This window comes from Procambarus clarkii, chromosome 89 (genome assembly GCF_040958095.1).
Source record: "Procambarus clarkii isolate CNS0578487 chromosome 89, FALCON_Pclarkii_2.0, whole genome shotgun sequence".
Lineage (NCBI taxonomy): Eukaryota > Metazoa > Arthropoda > Malacostraca > Decapoda > Cambaridae > Procambarus > Procambarus clarkii.
In genome coordinates this window covers 4,169,405-4,193,731 of record NC_091238.1, presented here as the reverse complement: position 1 = coordinate 4,193,731, position 24,327 = coordinate 4,169,405, and the positions used below count along the sequence as shown (strand labels likewise).

Below are 24,327 nucleotides of genomic sequence, written 5' to 3'. Positions count from 1 at the left end.
TTCTTGTTTTCATTCTACTCATTATGCTCAATTAGTATTAAGTTTCTCATTTAAGTTTATCATGCCCGAAACGCTTTGCGTAATAGTGGCTTTAGGCATTGTATGTACTAGCTCTACCTATAAGTCAACCAATCTTTGTAAAAATTTATTGTATGTATGTACCTTACCTAAATAAACATTTTATTTTATTTTATTTTATTTTATTTTTTGAAGATCAATGCTAATTTTATCTAGATAATGTAATAAACGAAAGTTTTCTATGTCAACAGAAAGGCAGAAATATAAGCTACACTTTAAATACTTGTCATAAATATAACTGAAGTGAAAGCGAAGATATATGCATTTGATACTGTACAGTTTCTTGATGGCTTGCTCTAAGAGTGTGAAGCCCTTCACACCAGCCTATAAATTGTGTAATTTATTTCCATATATGCTAATTAACCTTAAAATCTATATGTCAGAAGGAAGGAAGATGTAGACGTTAATGTGACAACATTTCAAGAAATATCTCTCTCTTTAAAGTTAAATAATACAATCCTATCGCCAGTGTCCGGACACATGAAAGCTACTTAGGTATCAGTGGCCAGCCAGGTGGAGATCACAGGCTGTACAATACTGATAAATTATGTAATTCACAGAGATACGTTGATAAATATTAATGTTTTATATTTTATTAAAAATACAGATATATACTTTGTTTCATACGTTAAATGTAACAATATTTCAGTATATATTATATAAGCATAGTACTAAGAGCATTCTATTGTGGTTTTAATATTGAACAATTATACATATACGAAACAGACAAATCTGGTGTCCGAAATAGTAAAAATATTAGTGTGCAATGTGATCAATGTAAGGGGGATATTGGGTGTGCCTCGTATCCCCTACAACAACAAGAAGTTCGAGAGCGATGAGGCCGCCACCTACTAGCTTCAGGATGTCGTCGAATCTAAATCAACAATATACTACCGCCGCTACTTTCTCGGAAACGTAAGTACCTGCCGCTTTACTTCTCTCACCCTGCCTAGCCTGGCCTGGCCTGACCTGGCCTAGCCAGACCTGACCAGACCTGACCTGGCCTAGCCTTACCTAGCCTAGTCTGACCTGGCCTAGTCTGATCTGACCTGGCCTAGCCTTACCCAACACTAATCACCACACGTGACAGCCCAAACGAATCGCAAATAAGTACACGTAACAAGTCATATGCCCGGACACTCTTTCACCTTGGGGACTGAGTGGTAACTATTGTATAGAAGACCCGGCTCCCTGAGAGTGGTAAGAGGGCGTGATAAGAGGCTAACGCGTGGTCTTGAAGGAAGTCGATAAAGCAGACAATTTTCAAAAGGAAGGGCAGCATAACGAGCAGACAGGAATGGACAGACAGTCTGTTATCCCATAATGTGTAATACGCCCCGCACAGCATGGGTGGAGTGGGGGGGGGGGTTGTAGCAGGGCACAGTATGATGATGGTGCGGGTGAAGTACACACCCACTGAATTCCTGCCATCAATAATTGTTTTCATAACCATTAGAACAATGGCATCCCTCCAGCCACCATCCTTCCACTGACCCCCTCCTCTGGTCCTCCACCTCAGACAATAACCCCCACACCCCCTCTCCCTTCCAGACATCAGCATGTCAAAATCAGTACCATAATGTGTTTAAACTATTTAAACTAAGTCATTGTGTATCTCAAGGTATCTTAATTCATTTGAAAGTGTACATGTGCATTCGTTCATATACTCGCCTAATTGTGCTTGCTGGGGTTGAGCTCTGGCTCTTTAGTTCCACCTCTCAACCGTCAATCAACAGGTGTACAGGTTTCTGAGCCTATTGGGCTCTATCATATCTACACTTGAACCTGTGTATGGAGTCAGCCTCCACCACATCACTTACTAATGCATTCCATTAGATATAATCATATATGATTACACATAATCATAATCATTCCATACACATAATCATATATGTGTACGTCAACGTATACATACATGCGTATATATACCTCATATTAAAATACTGATAAACGAATGACCATGAACAAATTAATCTATAATTGTAGCATTATATATAATTTTAATAGACTATTTACGTGTTTATACATTTGAATGGTCCAGACAGGTGGCCAGCCTTAGACATATACACTTCTGGTAGGCACAATGACCTCATGTTAGACCCTTGATAGATTATGTGAGAGAGAGAGAGAGCTGGGGCAGGGAGGTGCGTGCCCCAGGGAGATAATCCATGCCCATGCCCCGCCTCGAGGTCAGTTCTCGAGTCACACCAAGAATAACAATTGAGCAAGTTGTCCTGACCAGGATGTGGCATATTAGGGAGGGTTGAGGAATAGGAAGCCTGTCTGATAGGGCTCTTGGCAAGCAGCTCTCCCTCAGTCTACCTATCTATATGGAAGAAATGTATCTAGGCCCTCCTCCCCCCTGCCTATTCTCTCTCCCCCACCTTTCTTCCTTCATTTCCTCCCTCCTTCCCTCCCCCTCACTGGTGAGAGAGTAGGAGTGTAAGAGTGGTTAGAGAACTCGTAGTTCTCACGCTCGTGAAATTGTCTGCGACCCTGGAGGAGTAGAGCGGAGGGGGGGGTGAAAGTCGGTGACGATGGAGGAGTAGTGGGGAGCATTATATGCAGTGAACGTAGGTGTCTATGGAAGAGTACATCATAGAGGAGGGTGAAAGGAAGGTGACGATGGAGGAGGAGAAGGGAGGGGGTGTGAAGGTAGGTGATGATGGAGGAGTAGAGGGGAGGAGGGGGGCAAAGGTAGGTGTCTATGGAATAGTACATCATAGAGGGGGGTGAAGGTAGGTGGCGATGGAGTAGGGCAAAAGGGGTGGGGGTTGAAAGTAATCCTGAGTTAAATTTTTTACTTATATATAGTGTCACCTCGGCTTACGAATGAATATTTATGAACTTTTTGGGTTACGAGCCTAATTTCTTCGAAAAATTTGAATCGGGTTACAAACTTTGCCTCAGGAAAGGAGTTTGTTGATATACGTATGGGCTGACCTAGCGCGTGGTGGCATGGTGATCGCACCTCAGTTTACCAGTGTCTCCTGCCTAGTAACTATCGCGCCTGAATTCTTTATAAAGCATTACATTTGTTTTGGGATTTTTGGCTATTTGAACATAAAATTTGTTATTATATATCTTGCCATGAGTCCCAAGAAAGCCAGTGGTAAGGTTCAAGCCAAGAAAACACATGTGAGAATGACCATAGAGGAAAAACAAGAGAGCATTCATAAACGTCAAAACGGTGCACAGGTTGTTGAACTAGCTAGGCAGTACAACAAATCTATGTCAACAATATGCACTGTACTTGCTAAGAAAAAGGACATTATGAGCATTAAAGTGGCTAAAGGCATATCAACAATCCCGAAACAAAGAACACAAACACTTGAGGATGTTAAAAAGTTTTTATTAATTTGGATACACAACAAAGAGTTAGCAGGTGATAGCATTTCAGAGGCCATCATTTGTGAGAAACCAAGGCATTTGCATGAAGACCTTTTAAAGAAAACCCCTGGAACGAGGGGGGGGGGGGAAGATGAATCAAGTTTGAAAATGTGAAAAGTTTGTGTGACAATAGAGCCTCGTGGAAAACTTTTGCTGTGGTCATTACCTGGTGGAATGCACCCAGGATGGAGTATTAGGGCTATACATCTTTTAAATCATAAAAGTAATAAACATTTCCCATCAACCTTACAAACAATATTAACCTATTTTCATGTATTTCCCCCATGTGCATTTTAACAAAGTTGCTAAATTGCCTTTATCATTCTGTAAAATTTCAATTACAGTACTGTATGTATAATTTTGTTAGTATAAATGGACTGAATATTCTGAAATTGCTATTAATTTTACAATTTCAGATTGAAAGGTGGTCTGGACACCCAATTTGGTCAGACAGGTGAAGAGAGCATTTAGGATAGTTCGAAGAGATGAAGATGGTCGCAATTGTGTTCGAAGAGGCAAACGCCCCCCTTTGCTCCTGACATTATGTTCAACCATTGACCTCTGCACACCTAACACAAGGTAGGTTGAAAACTCCTCCTTCATGTCATTGGTACATTAGCCAGAAACTCAGGGCTCATGTAGGAATATCCCTAAAAAAAAAAAAGTGGCCCCAACAATGCATCCTCCAAGTCTGGAGGATGAGCAGGAGCATTGTCGAGAAGCAGGACCTTGAGTGTCAAACTTTTCTCTTGCAGATATTTTTTGATGGCAGGGCAAACCACTCCACATCACAGTTTTTCTGCACGTTATATATTTTTTAAAACTCTTGGATTTTCGGAATGATACACGAGCAAGGGTTTAGTTTTCAAATCGCCACACAGCACAAGAGTTAGCCTATCCTGACACAAGTTAGCTTGTGTCCGGGCAGTGACGTCTCCTCTTGGGTAATGTATGTCCTCTTCGGCAATTTTTTCCAGAATAGCCATGTCTCCTCACAATTAAACACTTGTTGTGGAATATATCCATCAATACAGTATCTACAAAATCTTTAAAATCACGAACAAATCTTTCAGCCCCTACTTTGTCTGAGCTGGCACCCTCACCATGCCTCACAACACTATGAATACCACGTCTTTTTTCAAAATTTCTCAAACCATCCCCTACTCACCTTAAACTCTTTCGTATCTGCAAAACTCGTTCTAGGGGTTTTCTTTATAAGATCTTGCATGAAGATTTCATTGTTGACCAAACCACACACTGGAAATTGAATAGACGACGACATTTCGATCCGTCCTGGACCATTATAAAGTCGATTGTGATGAGATGAGGGAAGCAAGAGCATTAAGTAGGCAAGAGAGAGAGGTGAGGAGATGGCAAGTATGTACGTATGTACATGAATAAAACATGTACATACTTATACATAACGTGTGTAAATAGTGTAATAAACACAATAACAGTATTTTGGGAGGAGGAATGTTGGCGAGTAATGTGTTGGAGGAGGGAGGGAGGACTGGCAGGGTGTGGCAGCTCACTCATGTTTTTTGGGCTCACCATACCAACATAGTGGATCGTTATGGTGAATACATACGTAGATGAGTATATACAATGTGTGTATATAGTGTAATAACAGCAAAAACACTGTTTGATTGTAGAATATGTTGCATATATGAGGCCCATAATTTTGAGCATAGCGATGTTCTATACTTTGAATTATATAAATTCCACAAATTACACACTTTTAAATAATATTACAGCAAAAAAAAAAGAAGAAATGAATGAGAAACTTCAAAATAATTGCGCAACATTTTATTCGCAGCAACTGCCGTCGCACGGGGTGGCGGGGCCGACAGACACCCATCGCTCCAACGCTCAGCGCCCATAATTTGCTCAACTTCCCAGCTCCATCGCAGCTAAAGTAAGTCACATACAATATTTTTTGTTTAGTTTCCCCGTGATCAGACTGCATTTTAACAATATAAGAAGAGAAAAAAATTTTTTGGAAAGAATTTATTTCTTGTGCACCAGGGTGTTATTTGGAGACAGTGCAGTTCAGTGGTTAACTACTAAATTTTTTTTTCTCCCACACACGCACCCCCCTAGGAAGCAGCCTGTAACAGCTAACTCCCAGATACCTATTTACTGTTAGGTAACAGGGGTCATCCCCTTTTGTACAAAGAATCTGCTAAAGCTTTTAGGGCTAATCTTTGACACTCGTTTGTCTTTGTCGCCCCATATTTTTTACGTCCGAGTTGAATGCTCTAAGGTCCTTAACTAACTTTAGGTCATGTCCCATACTTCTTGGGGAGCTAATCGACACTGCTCCTCTCTTTACATTCCTCTCTCGTTCTGTCTAAACTCGATTATGGCCCTGTTTACTCGTCTGCTTCTCCTTCTACCCTTCACCATCTGGACACACTGCATCATACTGGGTTACGGCTCAGCTCTGGTACCTTTCCTTCGACACCTACCCTAAGCCTGTATGTTGAAACTGGCGTCCTGTTTCTACAGGATCGCCATGATCGCTACTGTCTTCTCCACCTTGCACGGTCCTTACAGCACCCTCACTCTTGCTTATGTCATGCCTTGACCTTTACCCATCCTGTGGTTCCTGTTCCCCTTCACCACCTATCTCTTTCTGTACGGTTGTCTCTCTTACAAAATGCTCTTTCAGTTTGTGTTACCAATATTTCCCCTCGTGTCATTCCGTCTTTGCCCCTATGGAGGGGTCCCCGTTCCTAAATTCTGTAAGCCTTGACCCACATGACTAAAACTTTTACCCCTCCTACAGTTCTAAATCACCTTTTCCTTGAACACTTTTCTTCACACTTCCACTCTATTTCCGTCTTCACCAATGGGTCTTAAGTCTGCAGACGGTGTAGGCTACTCTGTTGTTTTTCCTGACTGCACCTTTGTGTCTCCTGCCTCCGGAGATTAGCATCTTCATGGCAGAACTTTATGCTATTCTCTATGCTCTTCATCAACTCTTTTCTCGCTATCAATCTTCCTCTGTGTTTGTAGTTGACACTTGCAGTGCCCTCATGGCTCTAGAATCCTTTAATCCAGTCCATCCTTTGGTAGTTGAAATTCAACATTGGCTGTTTCTTATCTCCAGTAGATTTAAGACAGTGGAATTTCGCTGGATTCCCACCCATATTGGTGTGTAATTACCTAAGTGTAGTTACAGGATGAGAGCTACGCTCGTGGTGTCCCGTCTTCCCAGCACTCTTTGTCATATAACGCTTTGAAACTACTGACGGTCTTGGCCTCCACCACCTTCTCACTTAACTTGTTCCAACCGTCTACCACTCTATTTGCGAAGGTGAATTTTCTTATATTTCTTCGGCATCTGTGTTTAGCTAGTTTAAATCTATGACCTCTTGTTCTTGAAATTCCAGGTCTCAGGAAGTCTTCCCTGTCGATTTTATCAATTCCTGTAACTATTTTGTATGTAGTGATCATATCACCTCTTTTTCTTCTGTCTTCTAGTTTTGGCATATTTAATGCTTCTAACCTCTCCTCGTAGCTCTTGCCCTTCAGTTCTGGGAGCCACTTAGTAGCATGTCTTTGCACCTTTTCCAGTTTGTTGATGTGCTTCTTAAGATATGGGCACCACACAACAGCTGCATATTCTAGCTTTGGCCTAACAAAAGTCATGAACAATTTCTTTAGTATATCGCCATCCATGTATTTAAATGCAATTCTGAAGTTAGAAAGCATAGCATAGGCTCCTTGCACAATATTCTTTATGTGGTCCTCAGGTGATAGTTTTCTATCTAGAACCACTCCTAGATCTCTTTCTTTATCAGAATTCTTTAAAGATTTCTCACATAATATATAGGTTGTGTGGGGTCTATGTTCTCCTATTCCACATTCCATAACATGACATTTATTAACATTAAATTCCATTTGCCAAGTGGTGCTCCATATACTTATTTTGTCCAGGTCTTCTTGAAGGGCATGACAGTCATCTAAATTTCTTATCCTTCCTATTATCTTAGCATCATCAGCAAACATGTTCATATAATTCTGTATACCAACTGGTAGATCATTTATGTACACAATAAACATCACTGGTGCAAGAACTGAACCCTGTGGTACTCCACTTGTGACATTTCTCCATTCTGATACATTGCCTCTGATTACTGCCCTCATTTTTCTATCAGTCAGAAAATTTTCCATCCATGATAGAAGCTTACCTGTCACCCCTCCAATATTTTCCAGTTTCCAGAACAACCTCTTATGTCGAAAGCCTTTTTTAGGTCCAGATAGATGCAGTCAACCCAACCATCTCTTTCCTGTAATATCTCTGTGGCTCGATCATAGAAACTGAGTAAATTCGATACACAGGATCTTCCAGATCGAAAACCATACTGTCTGTCTGATATTATATCATTTCTCTCTAGGTGTTCTACCCATTTAGTTTTGATTAGTTTTTCCAATACTTTCACTATTACACTTGTCAATGATACAGGTCTATAATTGAGGGGGTCTTCCCTGCTGCCACTTTTGTAGATTGGAACTATGTTAGCCTGTTTCCACCCGTCTGCTACGATTCCTGTACACAGGGATGCCTGAAAGATCAGGTGAAGTGGAATGCTGAGCTCAGATGCACATTCTCTCAGAACCCATGGTGAAACGCCATCTGGGCCAGCTGCTTTGTTCTTACCGAGCTCCTTGAGCATTTTTTCCACTTCGTCTCTAGACACCTCTATGTGTTCTATGTTGTTCTCTGGAATTCTTATTGTATCTGGTTCCCTAAAGATTTCATTTTGTACAAACACACTTTGGAACTTTTCGTTTAGTGTTTCACACATTTCCTTTTCATCTTCCGTGAATCTATTTCCCATTTTCAACCTCTGAATATTATCCTTTACCTGCAATTTGTTGTTTATGAATTTATAGAATAGACCTGGTTCTGTTTTACATTTGTCCGCAATCCCTTTTTCAAAATTTCTTTCTGCCTCTCTCCTCACTGCCGTGTAGTTGTTTCTTGCATCTTTGTATCGCTGGTATGTTTGGGGGTTTGGCCTCTTCCTGTATTGATTCCATTTTTGTGTCTTTCGGTCTCTAGCCCTCTCGCAATTTCTATTGAACCAATCCTGTTTCCTAGTTCTGCATCTCTGTTTTGGTATAAATTTTTTTGTGCCTTTATCATATATTTCACAAAACTTGCCATACATCTCATTCACTTCCTTGCCTAGCATCAAGTCTGTCCAATTATACTCACTAAAAAAATTTCTAAGGTCACCATAATGTCCTCTCCTGAAGTCTGGTTCTTCTTAAAATGTGTGTTCTTAAATGAGCGTGCGGACACTGCCGCTAAGGAAGCTATCCGCACCTGTCCCATCTCCCGTAAAGGTATTCCTTATTATGACTTTTACCCAGTTATTCATTTCCCCATTCTTGCCCGTTGTCAGGGTTGTTGGTCTTCTGTTACTGGTAACAAATTGCGTGCTCTTCAGAGTAGTGTGTTCCCGTGGCCTTCCTCCTACCACCGTAACCGGTGGTGGGAAACGGCTCTGGCGAGGTTGCATATTGGTCATACACGTTTAACTCACGGGCACTTAATGGAGCGCTGCCCTGCTTCTTATTGTCCAAACCGTTGTCTCTACATGTCCTGACTTCCAGGACTTACGTGTCTTGCTTCCCGACCATCCCTCACTGTCAATTGTCCCTCGATAAAATTCTTGGTAAATTCAATACCTTTGATATTGTTCGCCGTATGCGTTTTTGTTCTTGTATTGGCGACGTTAGTGATATTTAGCGCACTATGATTATCCCACACATTTGATGGTTTGATAATTACTGTACTGTACTGTACAGTACTTTGGTTTGGAATGTATCAAATAAAGTTGTTTCATGTATTCAAATGTGTGAGAAAATCCACTGGGGCTGTGAGATGAAGCGAACCTGTAACAAAGGCATTGCCAGTTGCATACTCTACCACCACTGATGGTAAAAGTCTTACAACTGGATATCTTGTGTGACGGGTTATGGTATCACAGCTATACTGAACCAAGATGGTATGGCTCTCCCTCACATAAATGAAAGAAATGCTGCTATTGGCCTTGCAGTGTGTAAGTTGCAGGTGGAAACAAATGAAAATTATCAAATAAATAATTAAACAATTTACTGAAATAGTAATGAACAAAAATAACACATGACAATACTTGACTATCATGTAATGCAAAGGTGAACAAGTTAGTATGACCTTAAATGCAAAAAATAAACTATAAGCAATGAATAAAAGTATGAAGATATACTGGTGTTCTGAAGACAGCTACCATACCACCATGTCATCAGTCACACGATGTTGGCTGGAAGTGGACGACGGGTTAGAGACACCAAGGTGATCCTAGAGAACTAAGGGAGAGATTGCCTCTCCAGGGAGGCAGCGCTCTTTATATAGTCCGGCGGTGATGACTCATCCAGTGTCAACACGAGGTGGACATCTGGTCAACTAGCAAACTGCTCGTTGTGGCTGGCGGTGCCTTTGTGTTGAGCTGTACCACTGTCAGTTGAAGGCGGCTAACTGCTTGTTTGTGGGGACAAACTGCCAGTTAGCAGTGGCGCCCGGCTTGCCTCCGAGTCGTACCAGGCCGTGCCAGGCCCTGGGGGGTATGGAGAGGTGGCAGGACTGATGACTCTTCTGGGCTGGTGTAGATGTATACTTCCAGTGCAGAGCCATTGAAGGTGAAGGGAAAAGGCAGTTCCACTGCTATGCAGGGGATTCACGTGACACTTGTGAAGCCACAGAAAGTCTGGAGGCCCTACTGAAGCCAGTCCAAGTATTAAATAAAACCCCTGACGTACGCCGGTGAAGGGTAAAGTGAAGGGTGAAGCAAGACCGTATGCCCCAACTTCAGGCACACACAGAAAATCACGTTTTGGTCCCGCCTCTCAACTGTGTATTTGAAGTTGGGGCGTATGGTGTTGAACTGCTTCAGCTTTCACCTGAGTGCTTGTAGGTCTTACGTAAGACGTTGACTCAAGGGGGGGGCCTCAAAACTTGCTGTGATTTATGGGGAAATCTGGTTGTAAGACTTTTACAAAGTCAGTAATATACTGTGGTAGAGTATGCAGCTGCCAGTGCCTTGGGCAAGGGTTTACGTCACCTCACAGCTCCAGTGGATTTTCTGCTTGGTGTATATCAGGTTGTGATTTTGTGTGTGTACCGTATTGTTATGATCGCCGTCTGATAAGTCCTTTCTGGCCTCAAGAGTCATTTTTACCCACCTAGAAAGATTGCAGATGGCCAAAGCAGTTATTTAAGTTAAGAAGGGACAAGTCTTAAACAGAATTTTGCATAATATTTGACTGTAAAGGGGTAAATTGAGGTAGATTGAAAAACAAAATGGTGAACCGGGCAGGCGGTACTCACAATTAGGCGAGTACACTCGGGAACTTTTAAAGTGCAACCAAACATGCTTTAGGCTCTCACAACAAGAGGTGAGTGGTGGTGGCTCAGGTGCTCAGCCAATCAGAGCACCTAAGGAGGGAGGGCAGGAGTGAGAGGGGGGTGGTATGTGGAAGTTTGGTGACAGTTGTGTGTAGTTTGTTCATCTTCATTGTAAGTTTCATGGCTTGGTGTGCATTTCCCTAGTAAATTTAATTTGGGAAAAATTCAGGTGTTTGATTTTTTAAATCAACTTTTTAAATGTTGAGTTGTTAAAGCCTCAAAGTACATGGAGTTGGTTTGGGAATATGGCATCCTCATGCTGTTGCGTGCTCGCGTGAGGTAGCAAAGGTGATGTAAAGTTGTGGGGTGTACATGCTTGGGACGTCCTCTCTCGGGATGGCTGGTGTTAGACCTGTGTGTTTGTCGGTTGTTGAAAAGCCGTCATCCTTTGCTGTTGTGGTATTGATTTTACATTGTTCATCTTGTAATTAATACTGTAGTGCGATATCTAGGGCTACCATTTGTAGGTTTAAAATGTCTAATACAAGCAGTTGTCCAATGAGTTTTAATAGGAAATATCATCCACCAAGGAAATATCCTTGATATGGAAATATGGAAATATCATCCATCCATCATATAATTGTACAATTATATTAATTGATAGTATATGGATTGTGCCGAACTGCTTAGAATGATCTTTAACACTTGGCTATATTGGTCATGTCAAATACCTGCACGGTGAATGCTCAAAGACCCTTTCTTTATTCAGTGTTGTCACATACCTCATGGGGGTATGGATAGGCAAACACTCATTCGGTTAAACTTGCCTTGTAGTACTTTCAGAGCTCAGTAATTTGGAATCTGGTTAGCACTTTCCAAATAAATGAAACTTGGATTATATAGCCGAACACCAGAAATGTTGTTATTCAATTTGGTTGCCTAAAGCACATTCAAGGACTACACATTACATGGCATTCCAGGATTCCTCTATACCTTGCCTTATGCTGTAAACATTGCCACAACCCTGTGTTTTATTGATTTAAATGGCCACAGGGAGGCATACAACACTGCAGATTATGATGTCATTAGTTATCCACTGTGCTGACAAGTGGGCTGACTGATGTTCGTTGACACCTGTATCGTGCTTCAATTTAATCGCCAGGAGATCACCCTCTCACTAGACTCGTCTGTAGGAAGTAGAGTATAGTATCTCAAATTACCTTGGATCATAAATAGCATAAGACTTGGGGGTAGGAGAGGGTTGCAGTGTTTGTCATGGCTCTCAGTTGTTCCTGGTATTAGGCAATTTAGTTCTGGAATCAATTTTGTTGGCCAATGTTAAACTTTTTCGAAAGTAGATGTTTTTCTGAAAGGGAAGGGGGGGGGGGGGAACCTCTATGCTTGGATACAGTTATCTAAGTGAATACTTAGATTTATACAGTAGAATAACTACCTTCTTTTCCTTAGTCAAAAAGGTTGCTTGTTTATTTCTAGGGACTTGTATTTTCTTTTATTTTTAACTGCAGCAACTTTCAGTGAATGATAGATTCTTACTGAAAGGACCTTTACTTCATTGTTGTTGCTTTATGGTCATCTCATTGTGTACAGGGATTCCGCGAAGCTTTTGGGGTTAGTCTTTGACACTCGTTTGTCTTGGTCAGCCCATATCTCTTGCCTCCGAGTTGAATGCTCTAAGGCCCTTAACCTCCTTAAGGTTTTGTCCCATACTTCTTGGGGAGCAGATAGGCGCACGCTCCTCTATTTGCACTCCTCTTTCGTTCTGTCTAAACTCAATTATGGTTGCCCTGCATACTCTTCTGCTTCTACTCTTCGCCATCTTGATGCTTTGCACCATACTGGGTTGCGTCTCGGCTCTGGTGGCTTTCGTTCGACTCCCGCCCTTAGTTTGTATGTTGACACTGGCTTTCTCTCTCTTCAGGACTGCCGTGATCGCTACTGTCTTCGCTATCTTGCGCGGTCCTTCCAACATCCTTCCTCTCGCCTCTGTCGTGCATTGACTTTTCCTCCTCCTGTGGTTCCTGTTCCTCTTCATTGTCTCCCACTTTCTGTCCAGTTATCTCGCTTACAGGATTCTCTTTCTGTTCATATTTCTAATGTTTCTCCTCGTATTGTTCCTTCATTACCTCCGTGGAGAGTCCCCCTTCCCAAGTTTTGTACGTCCTTGACTTGTATTACTAAAGCCTTTACCCCTCCTACAATTCTGAAAAGCCTCTTCCTTGAGCACTTTTCTTCGCACTCCCACTCTATTTCCATCTTCCCTGATGGGTCTAAGTCTGCGGATGGTGTGGGCTACTCTGTTGTTTTTCCTGACCGTACTTACATGTGTCGCCTCCCTTCGGAGGCTAGCGTCTTTACGGCAGAACTTTATGCTATTCTCTATGCTCTTCATCTCTTGCTTTCTCATTCTCATTCCTCCTTTGTGGTTGTAGTTGATTCTCGTAGTGCCCTCATGGCTCTAGGGTCCTTTAATCCTGTCCATCCGGTGGTCATTGAGATTCAACATTGGCTGTTTCTTATTTCTAGTAAATTTAAATCAGTAGAGTTTTGCTGGGTTCCCAGCCATATTGGTGTTTCAATGAGCGTGCGGATGCTGCCGCTAAGGAAGCTATCTGTTCTTGTCCCATCTCCCGTAAAGGTATTCCTTATTCCGACTTTTATCCTGTTATTCACTCTTCCCCGTTGGCCCTCTGTGGTTGGTAACAAGCTGCGTACTCTCAAACTTAGTGTGTCCCCATGGCCTTCCTCCTACCACCGTAACCGGCAGTGGGACACTGCTTTGGCACGGCTGTGGGTTGGTCATACCCGCTTAACCCACGGTCACTTAATGGAGCGCCGCCCTGCTCCTTATTGTCCGAATTGCGTTGTCCCTCTTACAGTTGTGCATATCCTTGTTGAATGTCCTGACTTCCAGGATGAGCGTGTGTCTTGCTTTCCGACCGTCCCTCGATAGAATTCTAGGTGAATCGGATACTTTTGATATCGTTCGCCTTATGCATTTTTGTTCTCGTATTGGCATTCTTGGTGATATTTAGCGCCCTCTGATTATTTCGCACTTTGATGGTGCTACATGGCCTTCCCGGTTTGGTGCCTTCTTTTGGTAATTACCTTACCTTCATTGTTGTTTCATTTTAATGTTGTGATATAGATTGTTCTGGCTCACGTGCAAGGTCTTGGATTTTTTTTTTGTTTTATATTAAGAAATTGCCAGTCTTGTTACTATTTGTAGAGTTAGAGATCTGCATTAAGGCCTCAATATTATATTCTTTTTTTTTATAACATGTTATCAGCAATTTTTTGTGGTTATTAATCTAAATATTAGTGATGTATATGACAAGGGTTAAGACCCCTTGTGGTACGACAGCATTTTTCCCAGTCATTTCTTTAACAAATGAAAGGGTCCTCGTAACCATTCTTTTGTCCTTTCTACCATGTACCCGTTTGTTGCTTCTTGGTCTTTCATTTGGTACTTTGGCTATTAAAACAATGGCCTTTGGTAATGTTGCAATTACCATTTATAAAAGAAATGAGCAGGTTCATTAGGCAGGGTTTGTTTTTAGCAGTTTTACAAAAAATTCCATTCCTTCAGGACCTTGCAGATGTTAGGTCAAACTAATTGACGGTAATCTGTTTTGCCCTTTCAAACAATGATGGTTTTAATCTAGGTAAAATATTTCAGAATATCTGAAGTTTGGCAGACAAATCATTTAAGAGCTTTGATTAAATTTAAGTTACCAAAGACTGTGAAAACCATGTTGTATAGATGCTTCAGTGTCACTTTTCTAATGTTTTGTAAATTTAACAATGATCTTTAGTTAATTTAATCATAATTTGTACAAAGGTTAGGTGTTGCATAGCTTTAAATTTACTTTCAAATATGAAAACTAAAATATTGACTAAAGTGTCTTCCACTTTAATATTTCAGACTAATTTGCAATATTTGTTAGTTTATGTAAATTGAATAGGTAGTCCACTTTTACATCTTTTCAGTGCATTTTGCATGCACCTATGTAACAAGTTACAAATAGATGTAAATTTTACCAAGTATTTATTTTCAAAGTAAAAAAATTTCAGATGTTTAAACATTGCATCAATAGTAGTAAATAATTTCCAGCATAATTTCAGGATAAGGTATATAAAGTAGTTTCATTAAAATTGTTTTATTTAATAAGTTTTACATATAGTATTTATAATACATCTAATATTTATTACAGTTTCAGGTTGTGGGACAGATGCTCCTAGATGAACAGAAGATCCAAAAGGCCAAGACAACTCCAGAGACAATCACCTGTAAAAGAAAAATAAACATTAAACAGGGACTACTTTTATTATTACCAATGCCTAATAATAAGCCCAAAAATCCTAACAGCCTATCTTTTAAGGTAGGCCTATACCTTCCTCTGGTTTTAGTGCAGAGCTTGTTCCCTGAATGGGTGCAGTACATCCACCACTTTAGTGCCATCAACACATTGTACATATGCTTTACTGAAAGCACTGTACAATGCATGCCAGGCACTAAAGTTTTAGATGCATCCACCCATTCAGCAAACAAGCCCTGTGAGAATTAACAATGTAACCATTGTTAAGGGTCCCTAAACCTATGCAAATCTAGTCCATCTATTAGATGGGTAGTAGAGCAAAGCTCTGAAAAAACCAAGCCAGGGAAATCTGCAGGACTGCCTGGTCCCCTTTTATGAAATGGGGTAGGATCAGTACAAACTGCATCAATCCCTGCAGGTTGTAACAGTAGGACATGGTTACACACCTATAAATGGACTAGATAAGAGAATTAAGATTAGGTCATTGATATAGCTAAAACATCAAATTCAAACTCACCCACTTTTGTAGATTTCCTTTTGCAGAGTAAAGAAGCCTCACTCCAAGCCAGTCCATGCATCATAATCACTTTCACCTGAAAAATATTTCAACAAATTAATTTTAGATTTAAAGCCAATCTTGCTTTAATTTACAAATTCAGATGGATAAAATTTCTTTAAGGAATTTACCTTTCCTACATATTCTAGTAGCAGTAGTAAAGATCTAATTTAGCAATATAAATATATATGGCAAATATTTGCCAAGTTTCAGTAAATGTCATTTGAGAAACTATCCACAACAGCACTTCAATGGCAATTTACATTTATCTTTAGCCAATGCTATAATATTTAAGTTATTACTATTTTTTTACTTTTATGCAAATCTATTCAGATTAACCTTTACTACAACTCACCTGATTCTGTTGAAGCCAATTAACTCTTCCAACTGACAGAGGGACTTCTGGACTTTCCAAACCACTCTGGAAAACTATATAAATTTAAAACCAAGCTAAAGTAAACATTGATTATTTTTTTACTTTCAAGGGAAAAATACCATCACTTAGAACAAAACTTTTCCTGCCATTAACTTTGACTCATGATTACCCTTAACAGTATTATACATTTATAGATTAAAGCTTATTTAACAAACATTTAATGTTAACTAAACAAGATTTATATTTCATTAAAATTATTAATAAAACACCCTCAACTATGCTGTTTAAGATCTAATGCCCCACATTACAATTTTCACAATTTCAATACATTCCTGAAAGGACTAAACTTGCAGATATGGTACCCACTAGCCTAAGCCTAGACTTCCATACCCTAATATTTAATAGGTTTTTAGCAATTAACTTCTACCCTCTAATTCCAATGTAAACAACACTACTTACTGTAGATCTGCAAGTATTTTCCTGCAGCTGTTGCCAGGACCTTCCACAACCTGTCATGTGAACAGTAAATATTACTAAAAAGTTAATTTGCATACCGATGTTATTTTGTTCATACCTGTACCACCAGTTTAACAGTTGCCGTTTTAAATGGCATACTAAGTATCTTGTTGTCCCATCTATTAATTACAAACAAGGCTATAGTCATTTCAAGTCAACATCCTATACAAATTTTATTTTCCAACAACTTTAGTCATGAACATTTTTCTGGAACATTGCAAACTAATTTAACAACCATGTATAACATTTTAATAAAAGCAATACAAAATTTATATATACAAATTATTATTCTTTTGCAACCACTGCTTACTACTAGGGGGACAAATTTATTCTGTTGAATTATGTACCAAGCTTTTTAGTCTGCTAGTTTTTGTTTTCTTTTCATATTCATAAGTTCCTACTAGAGTGTTACTGGCCACCATTCAATAATGACTAGGGGAAGTTAGCTCAGAGCATCTTTGATGTGCTTTGATGGCAACGAAAATGTTGCCCCCTTCAAAAGTTAAGCTTGTCTACAGCATTTAGTTTTTAATTAACTATGTAAGGGGGAGATTCTGAATAGCAAGTGCCAATAGGCACTGCCACTGGCTTATGGCAAAAGATTCTGTAGCAATAGAACTATAAGCCACACTTCCCCCCCCCCCCCTCCCTTCCTCCCAACTGTTCAGTGTCAAAAGGGAGGGGGGGGGGGGTGTCCATTTACTGTACCACTTACATTTTAGTGTGGGCTTCATCCACTATTCTGATGTCAGCTGGAACATTTGTGCCAGCTGCTGGTTTGAAAGGGAGGCATACCATGTGCCAATTCAGGAAGCTTTCCACGTTCCTCACTGCATGTCAGCTCAGGACCTCACTACCATGTTGGGAGGCAGTTGAAGACTAACCAATCAACATCCCAGGCTGGAGAGCAGTGCCAGCTCGGGGACAATTTACCACCTGCAAAAAATTTAATACTCTTAACAATCTACACCATCTATCTCGTCTTTACCTAGCCCCCAAACCTTACATTTGTCAGCATTAAACTGCATCTGGTAGTCTTAATCATTTCAAAACTATATAGGGCATCGGTATTTTTTATTTGCCAATTCTGCAACTATTGCAGTTTAAACCATAATCTTGCGAATAACCGAAGTCCAAGGAGAGCTTTTAGGCACCACTAACAACACTTCTCCCAACTTAACCCCATTTATACTAATTTCCTTTGGTATAGCCATGACCTAATCAACTTCAGTCAGCATTCCCAATGATCCGAGCCCCTATCAATTTTGCGCCACTATCAAAATCTCTGTTGAAGTCAAGGTACACAAAATCACAAACCTTATCACCATTTCCTCAACTATGCAACCTAATCCATGAACATTTAGTAATAAAACTATGCGATTCATGTATCTAGTCATGTTACAATACAATACAATACAATTTTATTTAGGTAAGGTACATACATACAATAAATATTTACAAGGATTGTTTGACTTATAGGTATAGCTAGTACATACAATGCCTAAAGCCACTATTACGCAAAGCGTTTCGGGCATGATAAACTTAAATGACAAGCTTAATACTAATTGAGCATAATGAGTAGAATGAAAACAAGAAATGAAAACAGATGAAAAAGCAGCACAAATACAATTATGTCGACAAACAGCGCTCTTTAAAGAAAAAAACAGACATTGGTTGACAATAGAAGGGTAAGGTAGGTTACAGGGAATTTATTAGGTATAGCTTCGCTTTTAACTTAAACTGGTTGAGAGAGGTACAGTCTTTAACATGGTTGGGAAGGTCATTCCACATTCTGGGCCCCTTGATTTGTAGAGCATTTCTAGTTTGATTAAGTCGTACTCTAGGCATATCAAAACTATTTATTTCTGGTGTGATGCTCATGGGTTCTGATACAACCTTCTATGAAGCTTTTGAGATCAGGATTGGCATTATAGTTTAGCGTTTTATATATGTATAATACACATGAGAGAATGTGCAGTGACTTAATGTCTAACATATTCAGAGATTTAAGTAGGGGTACCGAGTGATGTCTGGGGCCAGAATTGGATATTGTCCTAATAGCAGCTTTGTGTTGAGTAATTAGAGGACGTAAGTGATTTTGGGTAGTAGAGCCCCAAGCACAAATACCATAGTTGAGATATGGATAGATAAGGGAGTAATAGAGAGTCACCAGGGCAGGGCGTGGTACATCATATCTGATCTTAGAAAGAATGCCCACAGTTTTTGAAACTTTTTTTGATATGTTTAGAATGTGTCCCTGGAAATTAAGCTTGTGGTCAATGAGAATGCCAAGGAATTTGCCATCTAATTTGTTACAAATTTGGGTATTGTTTATTTTGAGATTTATTTGATTAGAGGATTTATTGCCAAACAGAATATAAAAGGTTTTGTCAACGTTAAGGGTGAGTTTGTTGGCAGTTAGCCACAGATGGACTTTATTTAGCTCAGTATTTACTGTGGCATTTAGAGCAAGGGGATCAGGACTGGAGTAAATGAAGGTTGTGTCGTCAGCAAATAGAATTGGTTTGAGGTGTTGGGAGGCATTTGGAAGGTCATTAATGTAGATGAGAAAGAGGAGAGGGCCAAGTATGCTGCCCTGGGGAACACCAATGTTGATGGGTAGGGTGGGAGAAATTGTATTATTCACAGAAACATATTGGAGCCTGTCAGTAAGGTAGGATTTGAGGTATTGTAGGGAGTCCTCTGACTCCATAATGATGTAATTTAAGAAGAAGGTTTTGGTGGTTGACAGTGTCAAAAGCTTTACGCAGGTCCACAAACAACCCAACAGAACTCATTTTTATCAAGAGCTGTATGAATCGAGTTAAGCATACTAATAAGTGCATCGTTAGTGCTTTTTTTGGGTCTGAAGCCATATTGGCAAGGGCTAAGTATATTGAGTTTGGCTAGATATGAGTAAAGCTGCTTATAGATTAGTTTTTCAAAAATTTTTGACAAGTTTGGCAGGATAGATATAGGTCTGTAGTTGTTAACATCTGTGAGATTACCACATTTGTGGACAGGCGTTACTCTCGCTTTTTTTTAGAATATCTGGGAAGGTTTGGAGTTCAAGTGACTTGTTGAAGAGCAAAGCAATAGCAGGGGCTAAAGATCTGGAGGCTTTTTTGTAAATTAAAGTAGGTATCTCCTCAAGGGCACCAGACTTGGTTTGAAGGGAAAGGATTATCTCATTGACGTCAGTGGAATTAATAGGCTTTAGGTACAGAGACTGTGGATAGTTACCTGAAAGATAGTCATTAATGTCTGTACTGGAAGATGGAATATCATTTGCAAGGGATGAACCAATGGAAGAGAAGAACCTATTGAACTCAGTAGCAGAGTCAGAGGCTGAAAGCTGACCATCGTTATTAGACAGGAGAGTCGGTTTGTTATTTAAAGACTTCTTTGATCCCAATATTTGAGAAATTGTTCTCCATGTTTGTTTAATGTTGCTCTTTATTTGGGTAAATTTATCTTCGTAGTATTTAGTTTTGGCTCGTCTAATTATCTTAGATAGCAATAATGAGTAATTCTTTGGAGACAATTCCTAACCTATACTTCTTCTCAAGGTCATGTTTTTTATTAATAGATTTAAGTATTCCCTTTGTAAGCCAGGGATTGTTAAGCCTTTTGGTCGAGACTTGTTTTGTAAGCATAGGACAGTGGGTATTATAAAGGCTAAGAGTTTTTTGGAGAAAAGATTGCACTGCTAGGTTGATGTCCACTATGTTACCTAACTCGGACTCCCAGTTGACATTATCAGCAGCAGTTATAAAATTGTCTATAACAGTTTCATTGTGTAGTCTAAAGCGTATCACTCTTGACTCAAGAGGTGGTTTGCTAATGTTAGTTAAGAGAAATGTGGGGTAATGATCTGTAGTGCTATCGGTGATTATACCTGAAGTAAGCGGAGAGGTTATGTTTGTCCAGATGTGATCGAGCGTCGTGGCAGTGCTATCAGTGATTCTAGTAGGTCTAGTGATTAAGGGTATGAGGAAGCAGGAATTCATACAGTTGAGGAAGCTAACAGCAGTGGGGCGTTCAGGCTCGCAGAGGTCAATATTAAAGTCCCCTGCGATAATTAGGTGGTTTTTGTTCAGTCTGTTATCAAGTATTAGATTTCTAAGGTTTGAGTTGAATTCGGACACATCAGTGTTAGGAATTCTATAAACTGCACCCACAGTCAGGACAGGACTGTTTCTCAAAAAGAGTAGAGAAATGGCACTTGCAATGTTAGATTCTAGTAACTTCCCTCACAATAGACTAAGCTAATGGGTCACTAACTTAAGCGTTAAAGTTAACTCAAACTTTTCTTTTAAAACTTGCTATATTAGGATCTTTCCACGACCGGCCTTTACCCGACAATTAAATAGGGTAAAAACGGTATATTAAATGCAGTAAAACTACGGTAAATTCAATATGATAAACTTGCATTCTTTAAGCATGGGCTGCATAGTAAGTGAACTAAACTAAATGTTAAGCACCCTGGCAAACCACCTTGTCCGGCTAGAATTTTTAGATTAGATTAAAGGAACACCCTCCCTGGTAACGGCTGAACTAGTTAACCAAATACAAATATTTAGGCAAAATACTTTCATAAAACCCGTCTACTTCCCCCACCAGTAGACTTGTTCAGCTAAAGGCATAATGTAATGTTCCACTTTAGTAAATAAAGACTTAAAAAAACACTACCCCATCTGTGTAGTTACCGGTTACCTGACATTCTACGCTTAAAATAACCCATCTATTCCCCATAATTGTTCGATATAACTTACCTCTCACCCGCTGGTCGAGTACACAGCAGTATATATCCTCCTCCATCACTCACCGCGTGGATACTATTTCACTCTGGCCGCAAATTGCCTCAAATCACCTACGTTGTCCATAAACATATATAGAAGAGCAACTGATCGTAACACCCGTATAGTGATCATCACATAACGTGGGAACATTAGTAGTACTGCTGTCAAAACATAGATGGCGCCAGGACAAACTGTAATTCCTATGGACTCGCCTAGTTATGCGTAGGGAATTGAGCTTCAGCTGTTTGGTCCCGCCCCTCAGCTGTATTCACCTAGTTGTACTCACCTAATTTGTGCTTGCAGGGGTTGAGCTTTGGTTCTTTGGTCCCGACTCTCAACCGTCAATCAACAGGTGTACAGGTTCCTGAGCCTATTGGGCTCTATTTATTTATTTATTTATTTATTTATTTATATATATACAAGAAGGTACATTGGGTTTGTGAGAATACATTGGATAGTACAGTATTTACATTCTTGCAAAGCCACTAGTACGCGCAGCGTTTCGGGCAAGTCCTTAATCTAGCAGATAATTGTAAGTAGGTAATTTCAATCAGAATTGATAAATGAAAGATACATTACATCTTTCATATATATATATACACACATACACATAGATATATACTACATACAGTCCATCTTTGGCTAACTGCCAACAAACTCACCCTTAACATTGACAAAACGTTTTATATTCTGTTTGGCAATAAATCCTCTAATCAGATAAATCTCAAAATAAACAATACCCAAATTTGTAACAAATTAGACGGCAAATTCCTTGGCGTTCTCATCGACCACAAGCTGAATTTCCAGGGTCACATTCTAAATATATCAAAAAAAGTTTCAAAAACTGTTGGCATTCTTTCTAAGATCAGATATTATGTACCCCGCCCTGCCCTGGTGACTCTCTATTACTCCCTCATCTATCCATACCTCAACTATGGTATTTGTGCTTGGGGTTCTACTACCCAAAATCATTTACGTCCTCTCATTACCCAACACAAAGCTGCTATTAGGACAATATCCAACTCTGGCCCCAGACAGTACTCGGTACCCTTACTCAAATCTCTGAATATGTTAGATATTAAGTCACTGCACATTCTCTCTTGTGTATTATACATATATAAAACGCTGAACTGTAATGCCAATCCTGACCTCAAAAGCTTCATTGAAGGTTGAAACAGAACCCATGAGCACCACACCAGGAATAAATACAGTTTTGATATTCCTAGAGTACGACTTAATCAAACTAGAAATGCTCTACAAATCAAGGGACCCAGAATGTGGAATGACCTTCCCAACCATGTTAAAGACTGTACCTCTCTCAACCAGTTTAAGATAAAAACTAAACACTACCTAATAAATTCCCTGTAACCCACCTCACTCCTTTATTGTCAACCCATGTCTGTTATTTTATTTTATTATTATTATTTTTTTAATCAACACTGTTTGTCAACCTATTGTATTTGTGCTGCTTTTTCAGTCATGTTCCCCCTTTTTTTTATCTTTATTTGTATTTGTTTTCAACACTTTTTATTCTTTATGCTCAATTAGTATTAAGTTCTAGATATTAATGTTTTTCTTGCCCGAAACGCATTGCGTAATAGTGGCTTTAGGCATTGTATGTACTAGCTCTATCTTTATATCAATCCATTAATGTAACATCACTTGTATGTATGTACCTTACCTGAATAAACATATTTATTTATTTATTTATTTACAAGAGAAAAATGAGATGAGAGAGATAAGTAAGTATATTAAAGCACATTGTTATATTAAAGCTCTGATTGATTACATTGACAGCTTGATTAGTAATTTAAACAAGATTAATAGACACCATACAGCAGATTGACAGCACATATAAGACAGCAATGATCACAATGGTAAAGATGTTCAGAATGGGTACATAAAGATTGAGAAACTGGGTAGCAAAAGATACAGATAAACAAGATTTATAAACACCATATAACAGATTGGCAGCACATATAAGAAGACAGCAATGATCACAATGGTAAAGATGTTCAAATTGGGAATATAAAGGTTGGGAGATTGGGTAGCAATAGATACAGTGCAATTTTAAGGCAAAAGGTGAAAAATTATGAAGATGAAATTAGGTACTTTTTAGTATTGATTTTGAATGATGTAAAAGTTGGACAGCTTTTCAATTCAGTAGGGAGTGAGTTCCATAAACTGGGTCCCTTTATTTGCATAGAGTGTTTACACAGATTAAGTTTAACACTGGGGATATCGAAGAGATATTTATTTCTGGTGTGGTGATAATGGGTCCTATTACATCTGTCCAGGAAGAGTTTCAGACAAGGATTTGCATTTAAGAACAGGGTTTTGTAAATGTAGTTGACACAAGAGAATTTGTGGAGAGAGATTATGTTTAGCATGTTTAGGGAGTTAAACAAGGGGGCTGTGTGTTGTCTGAAAGCAGAATTTGATATTATTCTGATAGCAGATTTTTGCTGGGTGATGATGGACTTGAGGTGGTTTGTAGTGGTTGAACCCCATGCACAGATACCATAGTTGAGATAGGGATAGATTAGTGCATAATATAGAGAGATGAGAGCAGAGTTAGGAACATAATATCTGATTTTGGAGAGTATACCAACTGTTTTAGAGACTTTCTTAGTTATGTGTTGTATGTGGGTACTGAAGTTGAGTCTCTTGTCTAGGAATATGCCAAGAAACTTTCCATCATTTTTATTGCTAATGTTTACATTGTCAATCTGGAGCTGAATTGCATTTGTAGATTTGCTTCCAAATAGGATGTAGTAGGTCTTTTCTATGTTAAGTGTTAGTTTGTTGGTTGACATCCATAAGTGGACTTTTTTTAGTTCAATATTAACAACATCATTTAGTGTATGTGGGTT

The 24,327-nt window shown here is 39.4% G+C and overlaps 1 protein-coding gene and 1 long non-coding RNA gene across 8 annotated transcripts; one reads left to right on the top strand and one right to left on the bottom strand.

Moving 5' to 3' along the window:
• Nucleotides 1-802: 802 nt before the first annotated feature.
• On the top strand, nucleotides 803-15,204 carry LOC138359128 (uncharacterized). 2 transcript variants are annotated; one of them, XR_011225763.1, is made up of 4 exons: nucleotides 803-993; nucleotides 3,885-4,047; nucleotides 5,285-5,383; nucleotides 15,100-15,204. It is a non-coding gene; the product is annotated as an uncharacterized lncRNA (long non-coding RNA). The 2 variants fall into 2 exon arrangements; XR_011225762.1 differs by having other exon boundaries at nucleotides 806-993; nucleotides 15,106-15,204.
• On the bottom strand, nucleotides 15,030-21,582 carry LOC138359127 (uncharacterized). Of its 6 annotated transcripts, none has more exons than XM_069317849.1 (6): nucleotides 21,428-21,582; nucleotides 17,368-17,588; nucleotides 16,596-16,645; nucleotides 16,116-16,189; nucleotides 15,722-15,797; nucleotides 15,030-15,173 (listed from the first exon to the last, which is right to left on the bottom strand). In XM_069317849.1, exons 2-6 carry the CDS (start codon nucleotides 17,448-17,450, stop codon nucleotides 15,124-15,126), a joined length of 333 nt encoding a protein of 110 aa, XP_069173950.1. In that variant the 5' UTR covers nucleotides 17,451-17,588; nucleotides 21,428-21,582; the 3' UTR covers nucleotides 15,030-15,123. The 6 variants fall into 6 exon arrangements, 4 of the variants coding, with proteins under 4 accessions (XP_069173950.1, XP_069173948.1, XP_069173951.1 ...); XM_069317847.1 differs by having other exon boundaries at nucleotides 15,726-15,797; XM_069317850.1 differs by having other exon boundaries at nucleotides 15,726-15,797; nucleotides 16,116-16,181.
• Nucleotides 21,583-24,327: the final 2,745 nt, after the last annotated feature.

Coding starts and splice junctions, on each gene's coding strand:
- LOC138359127 (XM_069317847.1), bottom strand. CDS start 17,450: ATGGTATGCCTCCCTTTCAAACCAGCAGCTGGCACAAATGTTCCAGCT. Junction 16,646..17,367: donor GATGAAGCCCACACTAAAAT/GTAAGTGGTACA, acceptor TTCACATGACAG/GTTGTGGAAGGTCCTGGCAA. Junction 16,190..16,595: donor AAAATACTTGCAGATCTACA/GTAAGTAGTGTT, acceptor AAATTTATATAG/TTTTCCAGAGTGGTTTGGAA.